General features: G+C 38.1%; 1 protein-coding gene across 1 annotated transcript; it reads right to left on the bottom strand.

The window, feature by feature from the left end:
* Nucleotides 1-10688: 10688 nt before the first annotated feature.
* Nucleotides 10689-11810, bottom strand: LOC134727501 (uncharacterized). The gene has a single exon (XM_063591881.1). It carries the CDS (start codon nt 11808-11810, stop codon nt 10689-10691), a length of 1122 nt encoding a protein of 373 aa, XP_063447951.1.
* Between the last annotated feature and the right edge of the window lie 354 nt (nt 11811-12164).

Raw genomic sequence — 12164 nt, 5'->3', positions numbered from 1 at the left:
CGAAAAATGTCAAAATCTTAGGACAAAGGGCACAGGGTAATGGTGAGAGCCCCCTGATCTCTCAATCTTTCTAATATTTGACAGACATTTAGTCAATAGGTAGATACAAACGTGACTAAAAGGAATTTGGGTACACTTCCTGTCTTCTATGTTTACGGAGCGCCCAAAGTGCCAGTTGGATATTCAAAATATATAACGAAAACCTACCCGAGACCGCTTAAATGAGGTTGAGACCCCCCGGGTCTTTCAATGTCCATAAAATTCAACCAAATCATTGACTCTGTATATATAAAGGTTGTATTAGATGGATTTACCAGAATAACGTCATCTTCTATATCTACGGAGGGCTAAGATTGTCACTTTTCAGTCGAAAAATGTCAAAATCTTAGGACAAAGGGCACAGGGTAATGGTGAGAGCCCCCTGATCTCTCAATCTTTCTAATATTTGACAGACATTTAGTCAATAGGTAGATACAAACGTGACTAAAAGGAATTTGGGTACACTTCCTGTCTTCTATGTTTACGGAGCGCCCAAAGTGCCAGTTGGATATTCAAAATATATAACGAAAACCTACCCGAGACCGCTTAAATGAGGTTGAGACCCCCCGGGTCTTTCAATGTCCATAAAATTCAACCAAATCATTGACTCTGTATATATAAAGGTTGTATTAGATGGATTTACCAGAATAACGTCATCTTCTATATCTACGGAGGGCTAAGATTGTCACTTTTCAGTCGAAAAATGTCAAAATCTTAGGACAAAGGGCACAGGGTATTTAATGGTGAGAGCCCCCTGATCTCTCAATCTTTCTAATATTTGACAGACATTTAGTCAATAGGTAGATACAAACGTGACTAAAAGGAATTTGGGTACACTTCCTGTCTTCTATGTTTACGGAGCGCCCAAAGTGCCAGTTGGATATTCAAAATATATAACGAAAACCTACCCGAGACCGCTTAAATGAGGTTGAGACCCCCCGGGTCTTTCAATGTCCATAAAATTCAACCAAATCATTGACTCTGTATATATAAAGGTTGTATTAGATGGATTTACCAGAATAACGTCATCTTCTATATCTACGGAGGGCTAAGATTGTCACTTTTCAGTCGAAAAATGTCAAAATCTTAGGACAAAGGGCACAGGGTATTTAATGGTGAGAGCCCCCTGATCTCTCAATCTTTCTAATATTTGACAGACATTTAGTCAATAGGTAGATACAAACGTGACTAAAAGGAATTTGGGTACACTTCCTGTCTTCTATGTTTACGGAGCGCCCAAAGTGCCAGTTGGATATTCAAAATATATAACGAAAACCTACCCGAGACCGCTTAAATGAGGTTGAGACCCCCCGGGTCTTTCAATGTCCATAAAATTCAACCAAATCATTGACTCTGTATATATAAAGGTTGTATTAGATGGATTTACCAGAATAACGTCATCTTCTATATCTACGGAGGGCTAAGATTGTCACTTTTCAGTCGAAAAATGTCAAAATCTTAGGACAAAGGGCACAGGGTAATGGTGAGAGCCCCCTGATCTCTCAATCTTTCTAATATTTGACAGACATTTAGTCAATAGGTAGATACAAACGTGACTAAAAGGAATTTGGGTACACTTCCTGTCTTCTATGTTTACGGAGCGCCCAAAGTGCCAGTTGGATATTCAAAATATATAACGAAAACCTACCCGAGACCGCTTAAATGAGGTTGAGACCCCCCGGGTCTTTCAATGTCCATAAAATTCAACCAAATCATTGACTCTGTATATATAAAGGTTGTATTAGATGGATTTACCAGAATAACGTCATCTTCTATATCTACGGAGGGCTAAGATTGTCACTTTTCAGTCGAAAAATGTCAAAATCTTAGGACAAAGGGCACAGGGTAATGGTGAGAGCCCCCTGATCTCTCAATCTTTCTAATATTTGACAGACATTTAGTCAATAGGTAGATACAAACGTGACTAAAAGGAATTTGGGTACACTTCCTGTCTTCTATGTTTACGGAGCGCCCAAAGTGCCAGTTGGATATTCAAAATATATAACGAAAACCTACCCGAGACCGCTTAAATGAGGTTGAGACCCCCCGGGTCTTTCAATGTCCATAAAATTCAACCAAATCATTGACTCTGTATATATAAAGGTTGTATTAGATGGATTTACCAGAATAACGTCATCTTCTATATCTACGGAGGGCTAAGATTGTCACTTTTCAGTCGAAAAATGTCAAAATCTTAGGACAAAGGGCACAGGGTATTTAATGGTGAGAGCCCCCTGATCTCTCAATCTTTCTAATATTTGACAGACATTTAGTCAATAGGTAGATACAAACGTGACTAAAAGGAATTTGGGTACACTTCCTGTCTTCTATGTTTACGGAGCGCCCAAAGTGCCAGTTGGATATTCAAAATATATAACGAAAACCTACCCGAGACCGCTTAAATGAGGTTGAGACCCCCCGGGTCTTTCAATGTCCATAAAATTCAACCAAATCATTGACTCTGTATATATAAAGGTTGTATTAGATGGATTTACCAGAATAACGTCATCTTCTATATCTACGGAGGGCTAAGATTGTCACTTTTCAGTCGAAAAATGTCAAAATCTTAGGACAAAGGGCACAGGGTAATGGTGAGAGCCCCCTGATCTCTCAATCTTTCTAATATTTGACAGACATTTAGTCAATAGGTAGATACAAACGTGACTAAAAGGAATTTGGGTACACTTCCTGTCTTCTATGTTTACGGAGCGCCCAAAGTGCCAGTTGGATATTCAAAATATATAACGAAAACCTACCCGAGACCGCTTAAATGAGGTTGAGACCCCCCGGGTCTTTCAATGTCCATAAAATTCAACCAAATCATTGACTCTGTATATATAAAGGTTGTATTAGATGGATTTACCAGAATAACGTCATCTTCTATATCTACGGAGGGCTAAGATTGTCACTTTTCAGTCGAAAAATGTCAAAATCTTAGGACAAAGGGCACAGGGTAATGGTGAGAGCCCCCTGATCTCTCAATCTTTCTAATATTTGACAGACATTTAGTCAATAGGTAGATACAAACGTGACTAAAAGGAATTTGGGTACACTTCCTGTCTTCTATGTTTACGGAGCGCCCAAAGTGCCAGTTGGATATTCAAAATATATAACGAAAACCTACCCGAGACCGCTTAAATGAGGTTGAGACCCCCCGGGTCTTTCAATGTCCATAAAATTCAACCAAATCATTGACTCTGTATATATAAAGGTTGTATTAGATGGATTTACCAGAATAACGTCATCTTCTATATCTACGGAGGGCTAAGATTGTCACTTTTCAGTCGAAAAATGTCAAAATCTTAGGACAAAGGGCACAGGGTAATGGTGAGAGCCCCCTGATCTCTCAATCTTTCTAATATTTGACAGACATTTAGTCAATAGGTAGATACAAACGTGACTAAAAGGAATTTGGGTACACTTCCTGTCTTCTATGTTTACGGAGCGCCCAAAGTGCCAGTTGGATATTCAAAATATATAACGAAAACCTACCCGAGACCGCTTAAATGAGGTTGAGACCCCCCGGGTCTTTCAATGTCCATAAAATTCAACCAAATCATTGACTCTGTATATATAAAGGTTGTATTAGATGGATTTACCAGAATAACGTCATCTTCTATATCTACGGAGGGCTAAGATTGTCACTTTTCAGTCGAAAAATGTCAAAATCTTAGGACAAAGGGCACAGGGTAATGGTGAGAGCCCCCTGATCTCTCAATCTTTCTAATATTTGACAGACATTTAGTCAATAGGTAGATACAAACGTGACTAAAAGGAATTTGGGTACACTTCCTGTCTTCTATGTTTACGGAGCGCCCAAAGTGCCAGTTGGATATTCAAAATATATAACGAAAACCTACCCGAGACCGCTTAAATGAGGTTGAGACCCCCCGGGTCTTTCAATGTCCATAAAATTCAACCAAATCATTGACTCTGTATATATAAAGGTTGTATTAGATGGATTTACCAGAATAACGTCATCTTCTATATCTACGGAGGGCTAAGATTGTCACTTTTCAGTCGAAAAATGTCAAAATCTTAGGACAAAGGGCACAGGGTATTTAATGGTGAGAGCCCCCTGATCTCTCAATCTTTCTAATATTTGACAGACATTTAGTCAATAGGTAGATACAAACGTGACTAAAAGGAATTTGGGTACACTTCCTGTCTTCTATGTTTACGGAGCGCCCAAAGTGCCAGTTGGATATTCAAAATATATAACGAAAACCTACCCGAGACCGCTTAAATGAGGTTGAGACCCCCCGGGTCTTTCAATGTCCATAAAATTCAACCAAATCATTGACTCTGTATATATAAAGGTTGTATTAGATGGATTTACCAGAATAACGTCATCTTCTATATCTACGGAGGGCTAAGATTGTCACTTTTCAGTCGAAAAATGTCAAAATCTTAGGACAAAGGGCACAGGGTAATGGTGAGAGCCCCCTGATCTCTCAATCTTTCTAATATTTGACAGACATTTAGTCAATAGGTAGATACAAACGTGACTAAAAGGAATTTGGGTACACTTCCTGTCTTCTATGTTTACGGAGCGCCCAAAGTGCCAGTTGGATATTCAAAATATATAACGAAAACCTACCCGAGACCGCTTAAATGAGGTTGAGACCCCCCGGGTCTTTCAATGTCCATAAAATTCAACCAAATCATTGACTCTGTATATATAAAGGTTGTATTAGATGGATTTACCAGAATAACGTCATCTTCTATATCTACGGAGGGCTAAGATTGTCACTTTTCAGTCGAAAAATGTCAAAATCTTAGGACAAAGGGCACAGGGTAATGGTGAGAGCCCCCTGATCTCTCAATCTTTCTAATATTTGACAGACATTTAGTCAATAGGTAGATACAAACGTGACTAAAAGGAATTTGGGTACACTTCCTGTCTTCTATGTTTACGGAGCGCCCAAAGTGCCAGTTGGATATTCAAAATATATAACGAAAACCTACCCGAGACCGCTTAAATGAGGTTGAGACCCCCCGGGTCTTTCAATGTCCATAAAATTCAACCAAATCATTGACTCTGTATATATAAAGGTTGTATTAGATGGATTTACCAGAATAACGTCATCTTCTATATCTACGGAGGGCTAAGATTGTCACTTTTCAGTCGAAAAATGTCAAAATCTTAGGACAAAGGGCACAGGGTAATGGTGAGAGCCCCCTGATCTCTCAATCTTTCTAATATTTGACAGACATTTAGTCAATAGGTAGATACAAACGTGACTAAAAGGAATTTGGGTACACTTCCTGTCTTCTATGTTTACGGAGCGCCCAAAGTGCCAGTTGGATATTCAAAATATATAACGAAAACCTACCCGAGACCGCTTAAATGAGGTTGAGACCCCCCGGGTCTTTCAATGTCCATAAAATTCAACCAAATCATTGACTCTGTATATATAAAGGTTGTATTAGATGGATTTACCAGAATAACGTCATCTTCTATATCTACGGAGGGCTAAGATTGTCACTTTTCAGTCGAAAAATGTCAAAATCTTAGGACAAAGGGCACAGGGTAATGGTGAGAGCCCCCTGATCTCTCAATCTTTCTAATATTTGACAGACATTTAGTCAATAGGTAGATACAAACGTGACTAAAAGGAATTTGGGTACACTTCCTGTCTTCTATGTTTACGGAGCGCCCAAAGTGCCAGTTGGATATTCAAAATATATAACGAAAACCTACCCGAGACCGCTTAAATGAGGTTGAGACCCCCCGGGTCTTTCAATGTCCATAAAATTCAACCAAATCATTGACTCTGTATATATAAAGGTTGTATTAGATGGATTTACCAGAATAACGTCATCTTCTATATCTACGGAGGGCTAAGATTGTCACTTTTCAGTCGAAAAATGTCAAAATCTTAGGACAAAGGGCACAGGGTAATGGTGAGAGCCCCCTGATCTCTCAATCTTTCTAATATTTGACAGACATTTAGTCAATAGGTAGATACAAACGTGACTAAAAGGAATTTGGGTACACTTCCTGTCTTCTATGTTTACGGAGCGCCCAAAGTGCCAGTTGGATATTCAAAATATATAACGAAAACCTACCCGAGACCGCTTAAATGAGGTTGAGACCCCCCAGGTCTTTCAATGTCCATAAAATTCAACCAAATCATTGACTCTGTATATATAAAGGTTGTATTAGATGGATTTACCAGAATAACGTCATCTTCTATATCTACGGAGGGCTAAGATTGTCACTTTTCAGTCGAAAAATGTCAAAATCTTAGGACAAAGGGCACAGGGTAATGGTGAGAGCCCCCTGATCTCTCAATCTTTCTAATATTTGACAGACATTTAGTCAATAGGTAGATACAAACGTGACTAAAAGGAATTTGGGTACACTTCCTGTCTTCTATGTTTACGGAGCGCCCAAAGTGCCAGTTGGATATTCAAAATATATAACGAAAACCTACCCGAGACCGCTTAAATGAGGTTGAGACCCCCCGGGTCTTTCAATGTCCATAAAATTCAACCAAATCATTGACTCTGTATATATAAAGGTTGTATTAGATGGATTTACCAGAATAACGTCATCTTCTATATCTACGGAGGGCTAAGATTGTCACTTTTCAGTCGAAAAATGTCAAAATCTTAGGACAAAGGGCACAGGGTAATGGTGAGAGCCCCCTGATCTCTCAATCTTTCTAATATTTGACAGACATTTAGTCAATAGGTAGATACAAACGTGACTAAAAGGAATTTGGGTACACTTCCTGTCTTCTATGTTTACGGAGCGCCCAAAGTGCCAGTTGGATATTCAAAATATATAACGAAAACCTACCCGAGACCGCTTAAATGAGGTTGAGACCCCCCGGGTCTTTCAATGTCCATAAAATTCAACCAAATCATTGACTCTGTATATATAAAGGTTGTATTAGATGGATTTACCAGAATAACGTCATCTTCTATATCTACGGAGGGCTAAGATTGTCACTTTTCAGTCGAAAAATGTCAAAATCTTAGGACAAAGGGCACAGGGTAATGGTGAGAGCCCCCTGATCTCTCAATCTTTCTAATATTTGACAGACATTTAGTCAATAGGTAGATACAAACGTGACTAAAAGGAATTTGGGTACACTTCCTGTCTTCTATGTTTACGGAGCGCCCAAAGTGCCAGTTGGATATTCAAAATATATAACGAAAACCTACCCGAGACCGCTTAAATGAGGTTGAGACCCCCCGGGTCTTTCAATGTCCATAAAATTCAACCAAATCATTGACTCTGTATATATAAAGGTTGTATTAGATGGATTTACCAGAATAACGTCATCTTCTATATCTACGGAGGGCTAAGATTGTCACTTTTCAGTCGAAAAATGTCAAAATCTTAGGACAAAGGGCACAGGGTAATGGTGAGAGCCCCCTGATCTCTCAATCTTTCTAATATTTGACAGACATTTAGTCAATAGGTAGATACAAACGTGACTAAAAGGAATTTGGGTACACTTCCTGTCTTCTATGTTTACGGAGCGCCCAAAGTGCCAGTTGGATATTCAAAATATATAACGAAAACCTACCCGAGACCGCTTAAATGAGGTTGAGACCCCCCGGGTCTTTCAATGTCCATAAAATTCAACCAAATCATTGACTCTGTATATATAAAGGTTGTATTAGATGGATTTACCAGAATAACGTCATCTTCTATATCTACGGAGGGCTAAGATTGTCACTTTTCAGTCGAAAAATGTCAAAATCTTAGGACAAAGGGCACAGGGTAATGGTGAGAGCCCCCTGATCTCTCAATCTTTCTAATATTTGACAGACATTTAGTCAATAGGTAGATACAAACGTGACTAAAAGGAATTTGGGTACACTTCCTGTCTTCTATGTTTACGGAGCGCCCAAAGTGCCAGTTGGATATTCAAAATATATAACGAAAACCTACCCGAGACCGCTTAAATGAGGTTGAGACCCCCCGGGTCTTTCAATGTCCATAAAATTCAACCAAATCATTGACTCTGTATATATAAAGGTTGTATTAGATGGATTTACCAGAATAACGTCATCTTCTATATCTACGGAGGGCTAAGATTGTCACTTTTCAGTCGAAAAATGTCAAAATCTTAGGACAAAGGGCACAGGGTAATGGTGAGAGCCCCCTGATCTCTCAATCTTTCTAATATTTGACAGACATTTAGTCAATAGGTAGATACAAACGTGACTAAAAGGAATTTGGGTACACTTCCTGTCTTCTATGTTTACGGAGCGCCCAAAGTGCCAGTTGGATATTCAAAATATATAACGAAAACCTACCCGAGACCGCTTAAATGAGGTTGAGACCCCCCGGGTCTTTCAATGTCCATAAAATTCAACCAAATCATTGACTCTGTATATATAAAGGTTGTATTAGATGGATTTACCAGAATAACGTCATCTTCTATATCTACGGAGGGCTAAGATTGTCACTTTTCAGTCGAAAAATGTCAAAATCTTAGGACAAAGGGCACAGGGTAATGGTGAGAGCCCCCTGATCTCTCAATCTTTCTAATATTTGACAGACATTTAGTCAATAGGTAGATACAAACGTGACTAAAAGGAATTTGGGTACACTTCCTGTCTTCTATGTTTACGGAGCGCCCAAAGTGCCAGTTGGATATTCAAAATATATAGCGAAAACCTACCCGAGACCGCTTAAATGAGGTTGAGACCCCCCGGGTCTTTCAATGTCCATAAAATTCAATCAAACCATATAATCTCTATATATATAGAGAGAGATTGTCTATATATATATATATATATTAGTGTTGTCAACGGTTAACCGGTTAACCGTTCGAACGACCGAATACCGAATACCGAAAACGCTAACCGGTTAACCGGACTTTTTTCAATTTAATAGATTTGATATAAATGTATTGGAATCATTAAATAGTTGTGTTTTCTTTAATAATTGTCGTCGTGGTAATTAATTTGACTGATCAATTGTCCAGTATATTGATTGGTTTGTTAATCCAAAAATATAAAATTAATTAGAACTTGTCTCTCATCTCGGGGCAAGATCTTCAGGAAACATAATAAGTTTCATGTTTTTTTAACAGTAATTTTTAATCAGTAATACAATTAAATTTTACGATTTACTTCATTTATTTCATTTTTGATCTTATATTATAGTTAGTATTATGCATCTGAATGTGCAATCTACGTCATGCATGTCTTTGTCAATCTTTTAACTAAATTAATTGAAACACCTTACATTATTTTCGGAGACAACAAGACAAAATGGAACAATCATCGGTTTCAGACATATTTTACGAGATCAAGACGTTTAATTTTTATTTTTCAATTTAAAGTTAGTACAAACGCCGAAGTTGATACCGTGTATTTGATTATTAAAAGTCAAACTTCTACAGGAATCTTCACAGACAAGCCTTATAAAACCAAAGGCCAAACTTCAATTCATCGTATTATAAAAACGTACTGTATGACTTGGATGGAATGTAGTCACATTGACACCCATACCACATCTTCTTATATCGGTGATTAGGGTACTATTGACAAGGCCTTCAAACATCAAATTAAACTACCGGTTAACCGGTTAATCGGTCGAACGATTATACGAGTAACCGGTTAGGCAAAAGTGTACGATTTGACAACACTAATATATATATATATATATATATATAAAACGTCTGTATAGTAGTCAACGATTTTCCCCACGAGGGCGCTGGATCGTTACGAGTAACGATACATGTACACGATAAATAAATTATATAAACGCCTAAAAAGGTGTACACAACAACTCCAAATACAAGGAAAGGTAACTATAAATGTAATTATTTATAAATATTTCGGATAACAGATATCCTTCGTCAGTCAGATTCTGATGTGAAATGAATCATCTTTGAGTCTCGTTAGATTAAACTTTTACTAAATCTTAAATTTTATACAATAAAAAAAGTCAAACCGAACATCAGTAAAGACGCTTGCACCATTCTAAAAAAATGTTAACATGACATAGGTTATATGGTTTATTACAACAGAGAGCCCATATATATGCTTTAAATACAAATAATAATAATGTGCGATTTGAACTAGCACAATTCTAAAACTGTATCGGGAACGACAATTATGATGGTATAACATGTATTCGCATGATAACGTCTGTAAAATTACCAAATAGACAGCACTGCTGAACGATCTAAATATTTGAAATTGAGAGTAAAGTAGTTACAACAGAGTCTGAATATTTAAACATCGTGAACAAACGGCCGTAAAAATTTAATAATATTTTTTTACTAAGTATAACTAGAAGAACGTGGCTAGGTACTTATACATCCCTCAAAAAATTAAGCAATTTAAATTGGTATCTTCAACAAATGTATTAAACAAATGAAAAAGGTTAATAAAAAGAAACAGAGACTGTAATAATAAGTAATATAACCTAAATGTGAAGCACTACACGGAGTCGAACTACATCTTTTCATTTATCCCATTTGGTGCCAAAGTTGTCAATTTTCGTATCCAAAATCTTTCCCGAGCGAGTCTATCCTCCTTAGACCAAGCAGAGTTGTGGTCAATGATTTTAATGGTCAGTCGATTGAGATCTGCCTTAGTGTGGCCAGGGAATCTCAAATGTCGACTGAGAGGGAGATCTGGCTTGCATTGGTAGTCGCTACGATGGCCGTTCATTCGTTTGTGAAACGGCTGTTCTGACTCGCCAACATACTGTTTACCACATTTACACTGTAAGAGATACACAACATTTGAAGTCTTGCAATTAACATTGCAAAATATGGTTTGTTTCCGCAACCCTTGCAAGATCCCATAGATGATAAGCCTGCTTGAGAGGATAAATCAGCTCTCACCAGCAAGTCTTTAGGGCTTTTGGGCCTACTGAATGCCAGTACAGGTGGCTCGGGAAAGATCTTGGATAGTTTTGAATGTTTTTCGATCTCTTTCCAATTTTCGCGGATTAGGTGAGATAAGTTGTCAAATTTTGGATTGTAATTCAACACAAAAGGCACCCTCTTGTTGACCTTTTTTTCTTTATATTGTAAAAGCTCATCTCGGCTGATGTTGTTAGCACGAGAAAAACCTTTATCAATGTCTTTTCTTTTGTAGCCCCGATGTTTAAGGTGACCGCGAAGTTCTTGTAGACGTTTTTTTTCAATATCGTTGGTGGAGCAAATCCTTTTTATTTGTATGGCCTGGCTGTAGGGAATGCTCTTGGTGCAGTGTTTGGGATGACAACTCAAAGGAGATAAATATTGATGTTTGTCTGTGGGCTTGCAATACAGATCTGTTAATATGTTTCCATCCCTCAATTGCGTTGTAGTGTCAAGAAATGTGATCTTAGAGTCAGAGATTTCATATGTGAATTTTATTGAGGGATGGGCATTGTTGGCATGATGAATGAACAGATTTAGTTCTTGTTCAGTATTGTCCCACTTCATGTCAATATCGTCGATAAATCGAAACCAAGAGAGGGGTTGATGAAGAGATGCATTGAGAATTCTTTGTTCTAATTTCCCCATAAAAATATTGGCATAAGACGGGGCCATCTTTGTTCCCATTGCTGTTCCATTAACTTGGAGGAAGTGTTCGCCATTAAATACGAAGTTATTGCATTTCAATACCAAAGTTAGAAGCTGGATGAGACATTCAGTTGGTGGATGTAAGGTGTTACGAGAGTTCCAGACTTCCCTACAGGCTTCAATACCATCGTCATGGGGGATGTTAGTATAGAGGGAGGTAACATCAAGCGAAACAAGGATCGTTTCAGGTGGGAGAGGGTTCAGAGATTCCATTTTCTTAAGATAGTGTGTTGTGTCTTGTATATAGGATGGTAAATTTTCTACATGTGGTCTCAGATGAAAGTCAATAAATTCTGATATTTTCTCTGTAGGGTGGTCATTGGCGGAAACAATATATATAGATTGTATTAAAAGAGAAATGTTCTTGAACGGACTGTTTGCTCCAGATCAGATTAGACCAGAAGCCTAGTAGAATCGAGGACCTTGTTTCAGGTACAAACTGTCACCATAGGTTGAAGTTAGCTTGGCGGGGAAAGGTAAACAGACCTTTACCACGCACCTTCACACAGTTCACACAACAACCCCTTTTGATGTAAAATCCAGGTCCAGATGCATTGTTGGCGGCTA

The sequence above is a fragment of the Mytilus trossulus genome, chromosome 8 (genome assembly GCF_036588685.1).
Source record: "Mytilus trossulus isolate FHL-02 chromosome 8, PNRI_Mtr1.1.1.hap1, whole genome shotgun sequence".
Lineage (NCBI taxonomy): Eukaryota > Metazoa > Mollusca > Bivalvia > Mytilida > Mytilidae > Mytilus > Mytilus trossulus.
This window is presented reverse-complemented; position numbering and strand designations above follow the sequence as displayed.